General features: G+C 46.9%; 1 protein-coding gene across 1 annotated transcript in view; it reads left to right on the forward strand.

Moving 5' to 3' along the window:
* The first annotated feature begins 8,846 nt into the window (after positions 1 to 8,846).
* The window catches only part of HSD17B7 (hydroxysteroid 17-beta dehydrogenase 7), a 28,556-nt gene continuing 15,461 nt past the window's right edge, over positions 8,847 to 21,941 (forward strand). Inside the window, exons 1-5 of the mRNA XM_040359731.1 lie at positions 8,847 to 9,035; positions 12,057 to 12,260; positions 16,940 to 17,032; positions 19,211 to 19,325; positions 21,437 to 21,631. Of these exons, the coding sequence (XP_040215665.1) occupies positions 8,881 to 9,035; positions 12,057 to 12,260; positions 16,940 to 17,032; positions 19,211 to 19,325; positions 21,437 to 21,631 (762 nt within the window). The 5' untranslated portion in view covers positions 8,847 to 8,880. The remainder of the gene's footprint in view (positions 9,036 to 12,056; positions 12,261 to 16,939; positions 17,033 to 19,210; positions 19,326 to 21,436; positions 21,632 to 21,941) is intronic.

Consider the following 21,941-nt stretch of genomic DNA (forward strand, 5'->3'; position numbering starts at 1 on the left):
AGAAACGTACATCCGGCCGGCGCATTTTTTTACGTAGTTTACGTTAGACTTTTTCCGGCGTAAAGTTACCCCTGCTATATGAGGCGTAGCTAAAGTTAAGTATGGACGTTGTTCCCGCGTCGAGTTTTGAAAACTTTACGTCGTTTGCGTAAGTGGTTCGCGAATAGGGCTGTACGCACTGGGATTTTTTCACGAACAGCACATGCGCCGTTCATAAAAAACGTCAAATACGCGGGGTCACAGTTAATATACATAAAACACGCCCACATCATCCCCATTTGAATTTGGCGGGCTTACGCCGGACCAAATACGTTACGCCGCCGTAACTAAGGGCGCAAGTTCTTTCTGAATACGGAACTTGCGCCCTAATTTACGGCAGCGTAACGTATCTGAGATACGTTACGCCGGCACATAGATACACAATTGTATCTGAATCTAGCCCCGTGACTCTGTGGATAATGAAATATGGCTCTTTACAAGAAAAATCTGCCAATTCTGATACTCTTCTAGCGAAGGATATAGCAACCAGAAAAAAAACGATTTCCTTGTCAAAAGGACCAAGGGAATGTGACGTATTGGTTCAAAAGGCTGCCACTGTAACACAGACAAAACTAAATTCAAATACCACGGGCGCAAGTAGGATTTAACTGGTGGATTCAAGCGCATCATCCTTTGAATAAAGGGATCAAGGAATGTGAGGCCAAAACACTGATAAGGCCGAGACCTGACCGTTGATGGTACTCAAGGCCAGCTTCATTTACACCCCCAACTGTAGAAAGGCAAGGATTCTACCAATGATATGTTTCCGAGGGTGCCAACCCTTGCATTCACACCAGGAAACATGCCTTCCAGATTTTGTAATAAATGAGCCTGGAGTGCGGCTTCCTAGCATTAACCAGAGTGGAGAGGACTGAACCTGAGAGCCCCCAACTCTTTAAGACATATGTTTCAACAGCCAAACCGTAAAATTTAGATTTTGTAAGGAAGGATGGAAGAGCAGGTCTGGACGCAGCGGAAGGACTCATGGGTCCCCTACTGCAATTCTCATGATCTCTGTACACCAGGGTTTTCTGGGCCACGCTGGGGCTATGAGGACCACTGGTTTTCTCTCCTCCTTGATCCTGTGAAGAAGTTGTGGTAGAAGCTGAATGGGGGGGAACACATAGATCAGTGAGTGGGTCGTGGGTCCCTTGTCCTTGACACAAAGCTGTCTAACTTCTTGTTGAACCTGGAGGCCAATAGATCTACATCCAGGGTACCCCATTTTTGGCATATGGCCAGAGAGATGCCTGGATGAAGGGACCATTCCCCTGTGAACAACTGCTGGGGGCTTAAATAATCCGCTTGCCAATTCTCCACTCCTGGAATGAAGACCGCCGATAGGCAGGGTACATGCCTCTCTGCCCAAACCAGAATATGGTTCACCTCCCTCTGGGTGGCAAGACTTCTGGTGGCCCCCTTGGTGATTGATATAAGCCACTGCTGTGGCATTGTCGGATTGTATTCTGACAGGACAATCTTGTAACCTGTGCGTCCAGGCCCTCAGGGCCAAACATACTGCCCGGATCATTAGGATATTAATGGGCAAGGTCTTTTCAGTTTCGAACCATTTACCCAGCCTCTTCTAGGACTGCTCCCCAGCCCAAAAGGCTGGCATACGTTGTCACAACCTTCCAGGCAACTGGGATGAAGGATTTTCCCTTCTGCAAATTTTTGGTTAGTAACCACCAAGTGAGGCTCTGGCGCACCTCTGGCGAACAGAAGGATTTTTTCTTGCCTTGACTACCTGGACCAGGTCCCTTATAGAGTTGACCTTTGATTGGGGAAGAAATACTGTTTTTTGAGCTGTGTCTATGACCAAACCCAGGTACTCCAGCCTTTGCACTGGCTGCAATGGATGATTTCTCTAGGTTGAGAACCCAGCCCAGGTGTTCTAGATGTTTGACTGTGCTGAGCACACTCTGGTTCAAGCATGCCACCGACTGATCCACCAGTAGCAAGTCGTACAGATAAGATGTTACTGCTATGCCCTGAGCCATTAGCCTTGCCAGGAGCGGGACCAGAACCTTTGTGAATACCCAGAGTGCGGTAGCTAGACCGAAGGGTAGAGCCACAAATTGAGAGTGGTGTTGTTCTAATGCAAGCCGCAGGAACCTTTGGTGGGCGGGAAATATAGGCACATGCAGAAACGCATCTTTGATGTCTATTGAAGCTAGAAGTTCTCCCCCTTGTAGGGTGGAAACCATTGAGCGTATTGACTCCATGCAAAAGGAGCGGATGTTTAGGAATTGATTTAGATCCTTGAGATCTAGAATGGGTCTGACATCTCCATTTGGTTTTGGAACCGTAAAGGGGTTTGAATAAAACCCTGCACCCTGCTTCTCTGAGGGAATCTCTATGATTACCCCTTGGGACAGCAAGTGGTCTAATGCTATAAATATGGGCCTTCTTTTTACCGGGTCCTTGGGAACGCTTAATAAACGAGATGGCGGAAGTTCCCGAAATTCCAGCTTGTAACCCAGAGCTACGGTGGAGATGACCCATCTGTCCTGAATCTCTTCCTACCAAGCCCTTGAGAATCGCAGAAGCCTTCCACCCTCTCAATCAGGTGGGGGCGCCTCTTCATAAGGAAGCCTTGGGACTCTGCTTAGCAGACTTCTGCCCCCAGGGCTTTTTCTGTCCGGAGCTTGGCCTTGGGCTTTGCCTCTTGTCTCTGACTGAGGCATTCTTGATGAAAAGGAAAACCAGCCAAAAGCTTCTTGCGTGGTGCTTCAGCTGATCAATGCTTCAGCAACAGAATCCTGCGCATATGAACTAGCAGGAGAGCAAGGCGAGATGCTTGCTGAATAGAATCTTTAATAGCATCCACTGCAAAACACATAAGGCCTTGGGTAGGCCTGCTAAAACTTTGGACTGCTGAGCAGGAACAATTTTGATAACCTGCTTCATTTGATCCTTTAGGGACTGACACATGCCAATTGCCGCTACTGCAGGCTGAGCTACAGCACCAGCCATTTCAAAATAATTTTTAAGTAATGATTCCAGCTTTTTTTTCCGCTGGATCTCTAAACACCTGAACATTGTCTACTGGACAGGTTAGAGTCTTATTCACGCAAGAGTTAGCAGCGTCTACCGCTGGTACACTCCATCTCTTGATGAATTTCTCCTCCATGGGATAAAGTATAGAAAACTTCTTAGGAGAAGAAAAAAACTTATCTGGGTGATCCCAATCAGCATAAATAAGCTTTTCCAGCAATGGGTGGACTAGGAAAGTATATAAAGCCTGCGGGAACCTTAAAGACCTCAAAGAGGAGGTAGGAGTTTCTGAGGGCAACTTATACGTGGCGCGAATGGCCTCTGTAAAAGATTGCACCTGCAACTGCAGAGTTTGTGAGGCTGAAAAAAAGCTCTTCTGACTCCTCTGATTCATCAGATTGCACCTTTTCCCTGTCCCCTGATGTTGATTCTTAATCATCAGATTGCTGATTCTCCGATTGAGGGTCCGGATCGGGGGAAGGGCACCTACTCCGCTTTCTACCGCTCTGTGAAGATGCTGCGATTAAAGCAGCTAAGCTCTCTTCTAAACCCACTAATGCTGATGCAAAAATTTCCTTAGTGACGTATGCAGGGGCTGCAAAGTTGGGAGAAGCTGCGATGCCTGACAGGGATAATGGCTCATCCTAGACGGCCACCTCAGGTCTTTCAGGGGAGGATGGTACTGGGGAGGCATGACCAAGATCTTCAGATCCCAATGGCGACGTCTTTGCGCCCCTCTTTCCTGCCCCTGAACCCCTTTTTTGGGAAGGCATAGTCCTAAGAAAAGCAGAGGTACTAAAACAATTGCATCCACTGCTGAGCTTCTAGTCCAGCAACTAAATGCTGCTATCACTGCACAGCCTGATGCTGAGTAGGTGTCTTTACAAGGTATGCCTGGAGCCAACACACAAAGCTTACATGCCCATTAATATGCTGCTGTGTCCCTTCGTAAACAGAGACACTAGGGTATGAGGCTTTTATTAGTTAGCCTTGCGCCTTTGCTGTATGCAGACGTGCAAGCCAGTATCCACGTGCACGTCGGTCGGCAACCACACCCCCTCCCCACCATCCCAACCTATCTGTAGGTATTTGGAAGTGTCTCCTGCCCACGCACAATAGCAGATGGCGGGCGAGCGGGGGGGGGGGGGGGACAAGGATTAAACTCAGCGGACCGTCGTGGGACCTGCAGATAGCAAGGGACCCCCCCATCCTAAATTGTCATGTCGTGCCAGACCTTCAGGGACTTGGGTTCCCATTAAGGGGGCCTCTCACCTGGACCTGTATAGCACCTGTATAGCACCCTGCCAGAAAACCTTTGGACATTTAGATATGTGCCCAATGTGCTGGATCCCAGAGTCCAGTCCTACAAAGAGAGACATTACAGACAAAACCTCGTTCTTCCACAAGGCCCGGCTACCATAAATTTTGGCCTTTTTTGGCACCTTGGATGATTCCGGTTCCATAGCTCCTTGATCCCACAGGGATACCCTCAGTGGAGCTCTTCTTAGCACATCTTTAACTGTGACCAACACCTTAGACACTGGCGAAAAAACTGAAGGGGTTATATAGAGGGGAACTTCCTGTCTTGGGTGTGCCAGCGTTCAATCACTTGAAGGTATAATATAACTCATTTAGTTATTATTATGGCTCTGTGTCCCGTGATGTACAGCTCAACATGATGTTTTTTCAGCTCAAAGAGCTCCTCCCTTTTTCAGCAGAACTCCAAACCTTTTGGGCTTTGCGTACACGGGACGTTTTAAAAGTTGACAGCTAGTAACCGACAATAAAATTACAGTAAATGAAATTTGGCCACATTTACATGCCGCGTTTAGGGGTGTTAATGAACGTTTTAGTTTACAAGCGTTTTACAAATCTTTTCGGACCATTTGCAATTGAAAAATATATAGCAAGATTCAGAGAGACGGGCGCATCTTTAGTTTGGCGTAGCGCATCCCATTTGCACTACGCCAACGTAACATAGTGAGGCAAGGCCAGTATTCACAAAGCACTTGCTCCCTAAGTTACGTTGGCGTAGCGCAAATGGCCCGGCGTAACCCTGCCTAATTCAAATTAGGCAGGTAGTGGGTGTGCTACATGTAAAGTAACCGTAACCCAATGTAAATGAGGGCCGTTGGTACGGCGCATGCTCACGCATGCTCAGAATCACGTCGCAAATACTCAATGCTTTCGACGTGAACGTAACCTACGCCCAGCCCCATTCACGTACTCTTACGCAAACAACGTAAAATACTGTTCCGTCGTCCATACCTTGCATGGGCTGCACCATCTTTTTGGTGGTTTATCTTTACGCCGGTGTATGTCTTACATAAACGGCGTAGCTTACTGCGATGAGCGTATGTACGTTCGTGAATCGCGTATCTTGCTCATTTACATATTTGACGTGTAAATCCACGTACACGTCCCTAACGGCCAGCGTAAATATGCACATAAGATACGACGGCGTAGGAGACTTACGTCGGTCGTATCTTAGCAACAGTGAGGCGTATCTCATTTTAAGAATGCGCGCAAAGATATGACGCCGCTCATTCGGACTGACGACGGCGTATCTACTGATACGCCGTCGTAAGTCTCTCTGAATCTGGCTAATAGTTGCTATTGTGCGTTTACACACTATTACAAGCATTGCAAGCATTTGGTGTTTCAAATGCCTCTGAACATCTGTTATAAATGCATTTTTTGCATTAAAAAAAAAACTTCTAAACTCAACTGCCTGGAAATGACCCTGTGTACATAACCCCGATATCCTCTTCTTCAGTGAGCGGTCTGGTTTCTAATAAAAGTGGTCTCTGCAGTAGATTCGCCGCAAGATCACTTTTATCGGCGGCGGGAGATGACTCCCGCTGCTCTCCGCAGCTAAACAAAGAAAAAAACATGGAACATTTTGAAAAAAAAAATCATGTTTCATAGTTTGTTATAACATTTTGCAAACAGGTAATTTTTCTCCTTCATTGATATGCGCTGATGAGGCTGCACTGGTGGGCACTGATAGGCGGCACTGATAGGCACAGATAAGGCAGCACTGATGGGGACAGATAAGGTAGCACTGATGGGCACAGATATGGTGGCACTGATAAGAGGGCACTGAATGGCCCTGATGGCCACTGATAGGTGGCACTGGAAGGTGACACTGATGGGCACTGCTAGGTGACACTGATGAGCACTGGTAGTGGACACTGATGGGCAGCACTGGTAGGTGACACTGATATGTGGCACTGTGAGCTCTGATGGGTGGCACTGTGGGCACTGATGGGTGGCACTGTGGGCACTGATGGGTGGCACTGATAGGCAGCACTGTTATGCACTGGCGGGTGGCACAGATGAGCAGGCTGCTCCTCTCCTTCATCAGGACGATGTCCCTCTAACAGCCGCCCTGGCAAATTAGCTCCGCGCTTTAACCGTCTTTCACCTATAAACAATAAATGCCTCTGAACATTCGTACAAAAAAAGAAAAACACTTGGAAAAAACGATTGAAAACGCTCGGCTCAGGTGTGAATGTACTTCACACCCAACCAGTGGCGGTGCGTCCATAGTGGTGGCCCTGGTGAGCGCCGGTCATCTGAGTAACGGAAGCTGGTTGGCTGTGGAAGTGCCTATCAAAGCCAGCGGCTCTGATAGGCTTTCCAATTACAGCCCTCAGGCTGTAATAGGCTTCCAAACACTTATCCAGGGACGCACGGGGGATGCAGTCCTTGGATAAGAATGACAGGCGTCTCAGTCAATCAGGTTCACCGGTTCTGATTACCGGTAACCTGATTGGCTGAAGCGTCATCGAGGGCGGGAGAAGACATCGAGGGACAGTAGAAGCAGGGTGGCTAACCCTAGAAAGGTAAGTGCCAGGCGAGGGGGGGGGCATTTTACAGGGCACTGTGGTGACAAATGCTGGGCACAGTGGCGAAAATTGATGGGCAAAGTGGCGACAATTGCTGGGCACAGTGGCGAAAATTGATGGGCACAGTGGCTACAATTGCTGGGCACAGGGGCTACAATTGCTGGGCACAGTGGCGACAATTGCTGGGCACAGTGGCGACAATTGATGGCACAGTGGTGACAATTGATGGGCACAGTGGCGACAATTGATGGCACAGTGGTGACAATTGCTGGGCACAGTGGCGACAATTAATGGTACAGTGGTGACAATTGATGGCACAGTGGCGACAATTGCTGGGCACAGTGGCGAAAATTGATGGGCACAGTGGCTACAATTGCTGGGCACAGGGGCTACAATTGCTGGGCACAGTGGCGACAATTGCTGGGCACAGTGGCGACAATTGATGGCACAGTGGTGACAATTGATGGGCACAGTGGCGACAATTGATGGCACAGTGGTGACAATTGATGGGCACAGTGGCGACAATTAATGGTACAGTGGTGACAATTGATGGGCACAGTGGCGACAATTGATGGCACAGTGGTGACAATTGCTGGGCACAGTGGCGACAATTAATGGTACAGTGGTGACAATTGATGGGCACAGTGGCGACAATTGATGGCACAATGGTGACAATTGATGGCACAGTGGCTGCATTTGATGGAATGGCATAGTGGTGACAATTGCTGGGCACAGTGGTGACAATTGATGGCACAGTGGTAACACTTGATGGCACAGTGGTAACAATTGATGGCACAGTGGCTGCGTTTGATGGCACAGTAGCTGCGTTTGATAGCATGGCACAGTGGCTGCGTTTGATGGCACAGTGGCTGCGTTTGGCATGGCACAGTGGTGACAATTGATGGGCACAGTGGCGACAATTGATGGCACAGTGACGACAATTGATGGCACAGTGGTGACAATTGATGGCACAGTGGCTGCGTTTGATGGCATGGCACAGTGGCTGCATTTGATGGCATGGCACAGTGGCGACAATTGATGGCACAGTGGCGACAATTGATGGCACAGTGGTGACAATTGATGGCACAGTGGCTGCGTTTGATGGCATGGCATAGTGGTTGCATTTGATGGCATGGCACAGTGGCGACAATTGATGGCACAGTGGCGACAATTGATGGCACAGTGGTGACAATTGATGGCACAGTGGTGACAATTGATGGCACAGTGGCTGCGTTTGATGGCATGGCACAGTGGCTGCATTTGATGGTATGGCACAGTGGCGTTAATTGATGGGCACAGTGGCGACAATTGATGGCACAGTGGCGACAATTGATGGCAAAGTGGCGACAATTGATGGCTCAGTGGCGACAATTGATGGCACAGTGGTGACAATTGATGGCACAGTGGCTACATTTGATGGGCACAGTGGCTGCATTTGATGGGCACAGTGGCTGCCTTTGATGGGCACAGTGGTTGCAATTGATGGGCACAGTAGCTGCGTTTGATGGGCACAGTGAGGCTGGAATTGTTTGGTTTTTTTTCATTTGTTTGCGCCCCCCCAAAAAAATTTGAGCACCAGCTGCCACTGCACCCAACAATTCAGTATATTTCCAGCAGCGGGAAGCGAATGCTTCTCCTTTTCCAGAATATTCTACAACCTCCTACAGTGACAGAGTGTGACTCTTTCCCTTGTGCAGGGTTTGGTCAGAGCTCTGCCTATGTGGAGGAAAGAATATTATAACGTAACACATTGTCTGCGGCTACCAGTAAGGCAGTAAGCAGCTCTGTAAAGCCACAGCTCTTCCGCCTCCATCCACAGACTCCTCCCACCTCCGATTACCATACCAAACCACGCCCATCGTGCGATTCTCTCCTCATAAACACGCTGGCGTGCAGCACGGGGCACGCCCCTCAGAAGCAGCGGCTTCCACGATCTCATTCATCGTAAAGGAAGAACCTCTTGTGGAATGGGAGGGACCCAGCCAGGGATTGGATGAGGCGGCTTCTCGTACGGGTGATCCCGCCCATAGTCCGGCTAGCCCCTCCCTTAGTCATAAAGGTGGGCTCACAATTGCTATTTGTACCTGACAGTGGGGAACGTGTTGTCACCGAGATGAAGAAGGTTGTTGTAGTCACCGGAGCCAACAGGTACGCTGTGTGCAGATGGGAGCGGCATGGGTGCTCTCTAATGCTTGTTATGATAGAAGCGATGGGAGAGCATCGTTCTGCATGTGGCATTACATTACATGGGGAATCATCGGACTGTTCTTATCCCTGGCTCTATGGACTTTGCTGTGCTTATCACATGGAGCTGTCATCACACACACAGGTTACACTCTTCATGTATGTAGTGCAAGGGCCAGCCTGACTGGGTACACAATGATTAGGTAGGTCCTCACATTCCATAGATCTAAGGAAGATTGTACAGAGGTTGTATGGTCAGATTGTAATGTGTGTGGGGAGCCTATAAAGGAGAGTATAGTGTATGTTTACACATTAGTGGATTATTGCAATATTTACTTCAGCTCCGGAAGTTTTTACCCCCTTCATGGCCAGGCTGTCTTTTTCTATTCAGCACTGTGCTACATTAACCACTTGCCAAATGATGGCTACAGCGCGGTCATCCAGTCACATGGCATCCTCCTGTGATCGCCCCATGCATGCGGTCGGTGAGCTCTGATCGCTGTGTCCTTAGGACATAGCTGATCACAGATTGAGGTAAAGAGCCAATCACAGTGGTCCTTTACTATGTGATCAGCTGTGTTCAATGACAGTTGATCACGATGTAAACATAAGCTGGTTATCAACATTCCTTTCTTCACGCTGACAGTGTGAGAAGAAGAGAGACGATAACCGGCTTTTGTAAAAGGGACATCTATTCTACACCAGGAGTGCCCAAGCTTTTGAAGAGCGAGGGCCACTTAAGCGACTTGGTAACCAGTCGCGGGCCACAATGAGCCCAGCCGGCAGATGGCATGTCCGTGTCTGCTCTGTATATGCAGAGCGGACACTGACACAGCTCACTATACTCGGATTGGATTGGAGGTAGGACACAAGTTGGTTTACATCTGCCACTCTTTAGAGGTGAATGGAGGGTCCAATTGGGTCAGACTGACCGTGTGTGAAAGGGGCCCAAGGCTGCTTTCACACTGATGAGCTGCAGTTTACCCGCACTGCTGGTGCAACGCAGTGTACCTTTGGCTTTCCTGCACTTTGCAATAGACTTCTATTATATTCTGCAGGTTTGGTGCACTTTCAGAAAGCTCACCAAACTCGCAGGTAATAACAGAAGTCTATGGCTCAGTGCAGGTAACCCACAGGTAAACTGCTCTGCACCTGCAGATCAGTTTGAAAGCAACCCAGTAATCACTGCAGAACAGATATGCCCATATATACCCATGATTTTAGTAATAAAACTGACCTTTAATAACAGTATTCTATTCCATCCAAGAGCAGGAGGTCGCGGTCCACATCCGAGGGCTCTGCGGGCCACAAGTGGCCCCCGGGCCACTGGTTGGGCACCCCTGATCTACACCAATATTCGGGGGAACTATTTATCGGTGTCCTGATTATCAGTGCAGTCCTAACAGTGCCCATCAGTGCTATCAATCAGTGCCCACCAAAGTGACCAACCAGTGGTGCTGATCAGTGTCAAATAAAGGTAATAATAACTGTAAGCGCAAAAACATAGATACACACGTAGTAAGGGATATCACAATTAGACCATAAAGGAGTATCAGGCAGTTCAAGGGTTAAAAACAATCTGTAGCTGTTCAATGGCATCCCATGTAATAGGAATAGGGCATGACAGGTCCTCTTTACAGCAAGATCTGGGGTCAATAGTCCCCAGATCTTGCCTCTAGGCTGGGAAGCCTTTCAAATTCAGGCCTTCTAACGATTATTAAGACTTTGGGAACCATCTGGCCTGTCAAAAATCTCTATGGTCAGCATCCCGCGCCATTCGATTCCTTCTCTGGCTCGCCGATCATACAGGCGAGCCCGGAGAAGTACTGGAGGGCGGTAGGAGGAGGGGGAAGTTCCCTCCCACTGCCTGTAAGAACGATCAAGCGGCTGAACAGCCAGAGGCACAGAGGTTATCAGTTAGGCCCCATTCACACCTGAGCGTAGTGTTTTCAGGCAGAAAGTCTTGCGATTTTTGCTGCGTTTTTTACTACAATTTTGACATGTTTTTGCTGCGATTTTGTACAGGTCATAAGTTCACCAATGTAAAAAGCAGAAAAACGCCCAAATCTGCCTAAAAAAAAGTCCCAGAACTTGTTTGAGCTTCAGGCGTTTTGGAGTGGAGATGTGAACCATCTCCATAGAGAATAATAGATTTTTTCCCCTCCAGCGTTTTGTAGCTTCAGGCTTCAGTGAGCAGAAAGCCAGGGACTGTCAGTCACATGTTCTCTGCTCTGACCCTCCAGTGCTCACTGGAGCGCCTAGCTGAGGAGGGGGCAGGGCTGTCTGCCTCAGTCTCCCAGTGGCTCACTGAGTGGCTGAGCCAGCTGCTGGTCCAGGCATGTGGGTGGATCCCAACTGTAAGGCTGCTTTCACACCTTTGCGTAGGTGATATGCGGCGTATTGCGGCGACATAAAATAGGCGTTTTGTCCCGCGATTTGCGGCGACAAAACGGGTCGTTTTTAGCCTTGTTTTTTGCTGGAGGGGTGATTTTAACATTGTCGGCTATGCCAGAACGCCGAAGCCGCCTAAAAAAAAGGGTCCGGGACTTATTTTGAGCTTCAGGCGTTCGGCGTGGAGATGTGAATCATCTCCATAGCCGACAATGTAAAATCACCCCTCCAGCGTATTGCAAGCTGCAATAGCGGCGGGCATCGGGCGTGAAAACGCCTAGGTGTGAATGCAGCCTAAAGTTAGGCTGTTTCCTGGATCGGCTGATTGACATCAGCTGACTGTGGGCTTTAGATCGCTGTCAGCTGAAAACGGGTCACAGGAGCGCAGATCGCACTGCACCATAGAAGCAGTATAGCTACAAGAGCTTTGGAAATACTTCTCCTCTAACGGCAGGATTTTCAGGTTAAAATGAAATGTGAAATTAGAAAATGAATGCAGCCATCACATCTAAGGACTGGTATGTTGCAATACATTACTATACATTTCTGTTCTTGGATTAGATACACTTTAACTGCCCCATTGTTCTTTTGCAGTGGTATTGGTTTGGCTCTTTGTGAGAGGCTCCTCTCTCAAGATGATCAGATTCGCTTATGCTTGGCGTGCAGAAATATACAGAGGGCTGAGGCTGCACGTTCCGCGCTGCTGTCATCCCATCCCTCAGCTGATGTAAGCATCCTGCAAGTTGATGTAGGCAAACTGAAGTCTGTGGTACAAGGAGCAAAAACACTGAGAGAAAGGCAAGTAACTTTATTATGATTGTGTTTTGTGTTTGTTAAAAAAAAAAAAAAGCTGTGGCCATAATCGGTTCTGAACTCTGGGGGGGGGGGGGGGGGAGAGGGGAGTCAGTAGCTAGAAATCCTGTAGCTGCTGACTTTTAATAATAGGAAAGTTACCTGTCCAGGGATCCAGCAATGTCTTCACCAGGGCTAGTTCTTCACTAGCCTTCAGGTGCCCGTCGCCGACATCTTAACTGTGGGCAGTCAGCTGTGTTGCCTTTGGCTTCACAGCCAGCTGCCCACTGCGCAAGCTGCAATGCGCTTTGTGAATTGTCCCAGAGTCCTAGGTGATCTGAGCAAAAGTAGGAGTGGGTACCTGTCAAAACTTAAACTGCTTAACCCCCCCCCCCGTCACCGGAAAAAAATGACCTGCCAAATGGCAGAGGTGGGGGAGGACAACTTAAAGCGGAACAACTTATTTTGGGTGAAGGTCTTTAAAGTGGTGTTTACCCACTAATGCCACATACACACGATCGGTCCATCCGATGAGAATGGTCTGATGGACCGTTTTCATCGGTCCAAACCGATCGTGTGTGGGCCCCATCGGTTAGTTAACCTTCGGTCAAAAAAATAGGAACTTGCTTTAAAATTGAACCGATGGACGCCCAACCGATAGGTCAAAACCGATCGTTAGTATGCAAAAGCATCGGTTAAAAACCCGCGCATGCTCAGAATCAAGTCGACGCATGCTTGGAAGCATTGAACTTCGTTTTTTTCAGCACGTCGTTGTGTTTTACGTCACCGCGTTCTGACACGATCGGTTAATTAACCGATGGTGTGTAGGCACGACGGACCATCGGTCAGCTTCATCGGATGGACTGATCAAGTGTACCAGGCCTTAGGCTTTGTGGCCTTCACAGAAGGAAGCTGAGGTGTGCAGAAGGCCGCAAAGCTGCGGCCTCAATTGAGGCTGTGGCTTTGCGGCCTTCACAGAAGGAAGCTGAGGCCTGCGGAAGGAATCTAGGAGTAGCCATCTTGTGGTGGCCGTTGGCATTACAGGTTACATTACAAGTAGCAAAAAACAGCAGTTCTAATGTGTTTTTTCACTGCCATCTCCTTCCCTCTAATTAGAACCCCCAAACATTATATATATATATTTTTTTATTCTAACACCCTAGAGAATAAAATGGCAGTCGTTCTTTCTGTCACATCGTATTTGCACAGGGTAAATTGATACCCAACATGTCACGCTTCAAAATTGCGTCCGCTCGTGGAATGGCGACAAACTTTTACCCTTTAAAATCTCCATAGGCGACGTTTAAACAATTCTACAGGTTGCATGTTTTGAGTTACAGAGGAGGTCTATGGCTAGAGTTATTGCTCTCACTTTGCCAATTGCGGCGATACCTCACATGTGTGGTTTGAATATCGTTAACATATGCGGGCGCAACTCACATTTGCGTTCGCTTCTGCACACGAGCTTGGCGGGACGGGGTGCGTTTTTTGGCTTCTAACATTTTTAGCTGGCTCCTAGATTCTAAGTCAATTTGTCAAACCCTGTTATAAGCATGCCACCCCCTCTGTTATATAACGCTATGTGTCCCTGTGCCTGTGCTGTATAAAAATGATGCAGATTATCTCCGACCGCTCACCTGACTCCTAGGCTCTCTCCTCTGCCCGGCTGACAGCTATAGTGGATGGGGCCGAGCACTGCCGCTGATGTCAGTAGGGAGGAGAGAGAGCCGAAGAGTCATGTGAATGCCAGGAGACACCCAGATACAGCCCAGGCACAGGGACACATAGTGTTATATATCAGAGGGGATGGCATTCTTATACTACAGATATGATAGCAGCAGGAGGGGAGGATTGTGGAGTGGATGGAGCTGACAGGCAGGGAGGGGTGGAGGACACAGGAGAGCAGAGCTGCGGAGAGTCACGTAAGCTGACCATGGTGTCAGGGCTCAGCAGCCATGATATACCGTGGTCAGTTTACAGAGGGGAGGGCATGGATAGGCAGGATCAGCCAGGTATTTCAGGTAATACAGGGGGGGGGGGGCAAATTACACACCACAAGCACTGTGCTGTATAACACACTTTAAGGGAACAGGATCCATTTTTTTTTTTTTTAAACACTAATTTCCATAGGCAAGAAGGTCATCCAACCTGACTTGCACTCCACTATCAGTGTCCGATCCTTTAAAATTGTAAGTATATGGCTGCATGAAATTGTTGTGTGATAAACACAAGATACAGGTTCTTTTGTAATAAAATGTAATCTGTTTAAGGGGATAACTATTACATGGGACAGTTTATTTTCATACTTGTCAGTAGATTAGTAATTGTTTTCTGTTAATTTGTTGATCCATGCACCCAAGCTAGACAGCATAACCAGGTTCAGGGTCATCACTTCAGTGGAGAAGTAAGCTGTACTTGGTACAAAATAGGCTGGCAGTCTTTCAATCACACAATGGAGGTGCAGCATACTGAGCACTGCAAGGCAATCAAACAGATTGACCCCCCACACATGTTTATACTTACCTTCAGTTCACTGCCCTGCCACATGGTTCACCTGATAAAATCAAGTGACATACCTTGTACTTCCAGGTATGAAGCTTAAAGTGGTTGTTAAGCCACTAATATAAAAACCTCCCATCTCCTCTGTTACATAACAATATGTGTCCCTGTGCCTGTGTTATATAAAAAAATATGCCGATCTGTACCTATATCAGAGCGTCTCCTGGCGCTCACGTGACTCCTCGGCTCTCTCCTCTGCCTGGCTGACAGCTCCAGCGGGCGGGGCCAAGCACTCCTAATGAAGTCAGCCAGTCAGGAGGGGAAAAGAGGGGAGAGAGAGCCAAGGAGTCACGCGATCTGGTAGATGGAACCGCAATACGGGACCAGACCAGGTATCCCACGCACTTTAAAGTATGTAGATGCAGTTGATTCTTTGAGCACCATAGCTATTCAAAAAAGCAAAAATCTGAATCACCAGCCCCCTAGGGAGGTAAGTATTCCTGATCTTCATTACACGTCTTTTAAAATGATTTTGTTATTATTTACCTGCCTTTTACTTTTATCAAGAAGAAAAAAAAATACTTACCATATATACTCGAGTATAAGCCGACCCGAATATAAGCCGAGGCACCTAATTTTACCACAAAAAAAAACTGGGAAAACTTATTGACTCGAGTAAAAGCCTAGGGTGTCCATCTGCATGCCTCAGGCCTCGTACACACGACCGAGTTTCTCGGCAAAAACCAGCAAGAAACTTGCTGGGTTTTTTTTTTTGTTGAGGAAACCGGTCGTGTATACATTTTTCGAGGAAACTTTCGAGGATCCCGTTGAGCCAAAAAGAGAGCATGTCTTCTTTTTCCTCGACAGGAATGATGAAACTTGCCTTGTCGAGTTCCTCGACAGCCTAACAAGGAACTTGACGAGGAAAACCATGTGTTTCGCCCGTCAAGTTCCTCGGTCGTGTGTACGAGGCTTTACTGTGTCCATGACTAGACTGACGTTTAACATGGGAGTCTATGGAAGGGGTGCACCGGATTTGAAAAATTGGTGCTCCCCAGCCGTAGGTCCTCCGGACAACAAACTTTGCATACTTGTAGAGGAAGAGTGGGGCCAGGTCCCCAAAGTCCACAAAAAGGTGACTCGAGTATAAGCTGAGGGGGGCATTTTCAGCACAAAAAAATGTGCTGAAAAACTTGGCTTGTACTCGAGTATATACAGTATATATTACTGCTACTGGAAATAAAAGAAGAAAGTGGAACAAATCTGCAAAACTAGACCCCGAGAATTACTGCTGATGTTCAGACACCAATCATATACTGTTAATATTAAAGTTAAAGCGGTTCTCCACCCTAAAGTGGAGTCCCGCTGATCGGAACCCTCCCCCCCTCCGGTGTCACATTTGACACCTTTCAGGGGGGAGGGGGGTGCAGATACCTGTCAAAAGACGGGCATTCCGTCACATCCCGTCGCCCCCCCCGTTGTGTGCTGGGAACACTCGGCTCCCAGCACACAGCGGGAGCCAATCGGCGGGCGCGGCGCGACTCGCGCATGCGCCGTAGGGAACCGGGCAGTGAAGCCGCAGCGCTTCACTTCCTGGTTCCCTCAGCGTGGATGGCGGGGGGGAGCAGCAGAGAGACGAGCGATCGCTCGTCCTCTGCTGCGATCGGCGCTGGACTCCAGGACAGGTAAGTGTCCTAATATTAAAAGTCAGCAGCTGCAGTATTTGTAGCTGCTGGCTTTTAATATTTTTTTCCCATGGCACATCCGCTTTAACTTGCTGGCCCTCGTCTCTCTCAAATCAGTTATGAGAGAATTCTGGTTGCATGTTAAGCTACAGGAAGCGAACGTTATTTTCTTTATGTACCGTATATGATCGCACATAAAACTCGTGAATGGTGCTATTCATCATTTTGAAAAGTACGTTTCCTGGAGTCTTTAAAAAAATCCGTCTTGCATCAGCTTACTTGCAAACACACTACAGGAAAAGCCCATAGGTGAGAACTGCGCCACTGATACAAATGGTACAGAAGTATCCTTGTGCTTTAGGAGCAGGAAACCACATAGTAGGGATGGATTCTTACACAGGGATCTCCTCTTACATAGAAACAAGTCATCTCTACAAAATGATGTCAGTGCTTGTGTATGTCATTGTGAGTTTACAATGTTGTGTTTTGTATTTTTGCCAGATATCAACATATAGACTACTTATATCTGAATGCTGGAATAATGCCTAATCCACGGATAAGTCTTGAAGCTTTCATCAAAGGTCTCTTCTCTAGGTAAAGTAAGAGTCCAAATCCAAGGTCATAAATAAATGCATGAAAAATGTAAAATAAGGAAAAGTTAATTTCACATGACTCGTTGCTTTTCTGTGTTTGTGGCCCCTGCTGCTTTTACCTGCTTTTCAGTTTTACTTCCCTATATACACATTAAATAATTAATGCTACCAAATACTGTATATGTGCATTTATCAACCTTGAAAAAATTAGGTGCGATTCCTGTCTGAATCGCATGCAGTTCTCAGCACTGCACTGTGTGAACCCAGGCTGAAGTCACTATGACGAGGCTGGGTTCACACAGGAGCGGTGGGGGATACAGCATGTGATTTGGAGAGGAATCACACAACATTCCTGTTCAAATTGTCTGTGATTCTTTGCAATGCAATTTGAGCCCATTTCTCCAAAGCCAATTCCCCTCTTTTTGGGCCCAAAGGTATCAGTTGCAGGTATTGGAGCATTTGCACTAGTACGAGTTAGAGCTGCACGATTAAAGGGGTTGTAAAGGAAAATAATTTTTTCCCTAAATAGCTTCCTTTACCTTAGTGCAGTCCTCCTTCACTGACCTCATCCTTCGATTTTGCTTATAAATGTTCTTATTTCTTCTGAGAAATCCTCATTTCCTGTTCTTCTGTCTGTAACTCCACACAGTAATGTGAGGCTTTCTCCCTGGTGTTGAGTTTCGTGCTCGCCCCCTCCCTTGAGGGGGGAGGGGGCAAGCAGGAGAGTCAGGACACCCACTAACACACAGCTCCTTTCTCTATCTGCAACATAGAGAGCGTCCTGACTCTCCTGCTCGCCCCCTCCCTTGAGCACGACACTCCACACCAGGGAAAAAGCCTTGCATTACTGTGTGGAGTTACAGACAGAAGAACAGGAAGTGAGGATTTCTCAGAAGAAATAAGGACATTTAAAAGCAAAATGGAAGGATGAGGTAAGTGAAGGAGGACTGCACTAAGGTTAAAGGAAGCCATTTAGGGGAATTTTTTTACCTTTACAACCCCTTTAATCGTGAAGAATCAAAATTGCAATCGCTTTCCCTTCCCGATCTTCAAAACAGCATGTCGCGATCTTTCTAACAATGTCGGAGAGTTCTCACAGCTGGAAAAACAAAACGTTTTAATACCACACAAAAGTATCTTTTCGTTCTTTTATCAAAGGAAAGAACTCTGGCGTGTAGATGAAGGAAGTTTAACCATTTAAAGACACCATTTCTGACATTTTGTTGCTTACAAGTAAAAAAATCATTATTTTCTGCTAGAAAATTAATCGGAAAAATCAAATGTTCTCTGCAAATTATTTGGGTCGAGGTTGCTTTCCACCCTCTGTCACCCTCCTAAACTAGAACATGCAAACCTTCTTAGTGGAATCAGCAAGCAGCCATGGTTTATTGTGTTTTAAACTTCATTATGCCCACACATTTGTACTACATTCACCTTTTGCAAACAATTGTTTTGGGTGTGTTAGCCCCTTCTGTGACAGCGCTTGCAGTGCCAAACATGTACCAAAGATGTTGGCTGTTCATGCTCACCAACTGTCTGGCAATAAATCCTGTGTGCACAAGTCCATCCAACTAAATCCAAAGTACAAACACGCATGCTCAGAACCAATGTTAAACATCAGACAAAAATAGCAGAAGTTGCCCAAAGGGTGGCGGTAAAGAGCTGAAAAACCACGCGATGTGGTGCCGTGTGTATGTAGAACAAGTTCACGACCAACGCCCTTCGGACCAAAATTCACGGAAAAGTCTGATCGTGTGTACGAGGCTTTTGTGCGGCAAGGATGTGGAATTCCCTTCCACGGGCAGTGGTATCAGCGGGCAGCATCTATAGACTCAAAAATCTATTAGATAAGCACCTGAACAACCACAACATACAGGGATATACAAGGCAATACTGACATATAATCACACACATTGGTTTTTGTGTCTTTTTTCAACCTCACCCACTATGTAACTATGTCTGTAGGCAAATCAGATATTTGGTGGAAACTGCTCTGTGGATCCCGTATAAAAATAATATTTTCAACCAGAGTGTAGAGTAAGTTTTATGTTGGCCATTATTTATCATTTTTGCTTAGTATGTCAACTGGGTCATATAAGAAGGATACCCCCACGGATGGCGCATGCGCAGTTAAAAAAAAACGTTGTTTACCTTTTAACAGTATATATTTTTGTTGCAGGAATGTCATCAGTATGTTTGCAACAGGAGAAGGTCTCCTGACCCAGGAGGACAGGGTGACAGAGGATGGTTTACAGGAAGTTTTCGAGACCAATGTTTTTGGGCATTTTATACTGGTAACGGACTGTTTTTTGGCAATTGTAACACAGTCAGTCACTTAACAATTATTTTTCTGTGCTTTGAAGATGCTGTTATACATTGCAAAATAAGTTTATTTTTACACATCACCTAAAGAAGTAACATTCATTAGCAAAAAAAAAAAAAAACGGTGGGGAGATTTACTAAAACTGGTGCACACAGAATCTGTTGCAGCTTCTAGGTTTTATTGTCAAAGCTTAAAGTGGTTCTAAAACCTTAAGGTCTATCATCCTAAATCTATGCATTAAGGTAAAAAACCTTCTGTGCTGCAGAATGCCCCCCTTATTCTTGCCTGAGCCCAATCCGATCCAGGGATGTGCATAAGAGCAGTGGCTCTTGCTGCTGTCTCCCTCCTCCCCGGGCAGATTAAATGGCTCCCGCTGCTGTCAATCAAATGTTGTGCCAATCAAGCGTGGGGGGGGGGGGCTGTGCCAAGTCGCTCTCTCTGTGTCAACAGATGCAGAAACATCGACTTGGGAGTGAGCACACACGGGTGCCCCAATATGGGAGCGCTTGCCAAGAGGAGGAGCATGGGACCCCAGATGAAGAGGATTGGGGCTGCTCTGTGCACAACCATTGCACAGAACAGGTAAGTGTTATTTTTGCTATTGCTATTTTTGCTTTTTTTTTTTTTTAAATAAAGCTTAAACGTCACTTTAATTGAACAAGCCGAAGTTAGAAGGTGATGGGTTACTATGCACAGCTGCACCTGATTATATTTGCACCAGTTACAGTAAATCTCCACCAATGTGTCAACTAAAAAATAATTCATTGATACGTAATTTTTATATCTGAATGTAGTGTTGTAAAATACCTGGTTGATCCCGCCTGTTCCTGTGTCCGCCTTAATGTGCTGACCACAGTAATCATGACTGCTGATCCATGATACCTTGGTCAGTTTGCATGCCTCCACCATCCCGCAGTCTCTCCCTCTCTCCCTCCCTCCCTGCCTATCAGCTAGGGAGTCTGTGTGTGTGAGCCATCTCCTCCCACCCCTCCCACCACTATTCCACTGTGGCTGTGTTTTAAAAATTATGCCCCAAAATACCTTATTCCTGAGCACCGCTGTGTGCTCACATGACCTCTCGCCGCTCTCCTCCCAGATCACGTTAGAGGGGGAACTCAGCCCTTCCTGCTGTAGTCCTCAGATCAGGAAAGTAGAGATCTATGAGGTCACATGACTGCACAGCAGCGCTGTAAAATTAGTACAATGGGGCAGATCCACAAAAGTAATTTCAAATTTTGCGCGTCGTATCTTTGTTTTGTATCTTCAAAACAAGATACGACGGCATTTCGGCAAGATCCGACAGGCGTATCCAGTCTTAGTACGCCGTCGGATCTAAGCTGCAATTTTTCGGCGGCCGCTAGGTGGCGTTTCCGTCGAAATCCACATTGAGTATGCAAATTAGCTAGTTACCGCGATCCACGAACGTACGTCCGGCGATTCTTCTTTTTTTTTTTTTTACGTCGTTTGCGTTCGGCTTTTTCCGGCGTATAGTTAAAGCTACTGTTATGAGGCGTACTCAATGTTAAGTATGGCTGTCGTTCCCGCCTCGCATTTTGAATTTTTTACGTCGTTTGCGTAAGTCGTTCGCGAATAGGGATTTGCGTAGAATGACGTCACCGTTGTGAGCATTGGCTTGTTCCGGGTTAATTTCGAGCATGCGCACTGGGATACCCCCACGGATGGCGCATGCGCAGTTAAAAAAAAAACGTTGTTTACGTCGGGTCACGACGTATTTACATAAAAAACGCCCCCATCATAGAGATTTGAATGGCGCGCCATTACGCCGCCAAAGATACACTACGCCGCCCTAACTTACGGCGCAGATTCTTTGTGGATTTGAAAAAAATAAAGTAAGTTACGGCGGCGTAGTGTATCTTAGATACGCTACGCCCGGTGGATAAATGCGCCGCTGTACGTGGATCTGCCCCAGTGTGTTTTGGTGCACTGCAATGAATGTGCATCATGAGTAAATTAGGTTAGTGCGCTGGGGTGCTGTTCAAAATGACTGGCAATGCACCAAAACTGATAAGTGTAAATGGGCCCTTAAGACCTATATTGTAATAATTTATATATCTGTTTTAGATTAAAGAACTTGAGTCTCTGCTATGTCACACAGACCATCCTTCCCAGCTTATCTGGACTTCATCTAGCAATGCCAGAAAATCTGCCTTCTCCTTCAGTGACTATCAGCACAGCCAAGGGAAAGAATCCTACAGCTCTTCAAAATATGCTACTGATTTGTTGAGTGTTGCTTTAAATAAAAACTACAACAAAAAGGTAGGTCATTTAAATCCAGCATTCCTCAAGCATATTCTACAGGATAAAAAGGTGGACAAGTATATACATGCATGCAAGTTTGCTAGGTTTATCACTTTGGGGGTTATTTACGAAAGGCAAATCCACTCTGCACTACAAGTGCAAACTACAAGTGCAAAGTGTACTTGAAATTGCACTGAAAGTACACTTGGAAGTGCAGTCGCTGTAAATCCGAGGGGGACATGCAAGGAAAAAAAAAACAGTATTTTAGCTTGCACGTGATTGGATGATAAAATCAGCAGAGCTTCCCCTCATTTCAGATCTACCCCTC

Source organism: Rana temporaria, chromosome 7 (genome assembly GCF_905171775.1).
Source record: "Rana temporaria chromosome 7, aRanTem1.1, whole genome shotgun sequence".
Taxonomy (NCBI): Eukaryota; Metazoa; Chordata; class Amphibia; order Anura; family Ranidae; genus Rana; species Rana temporaria.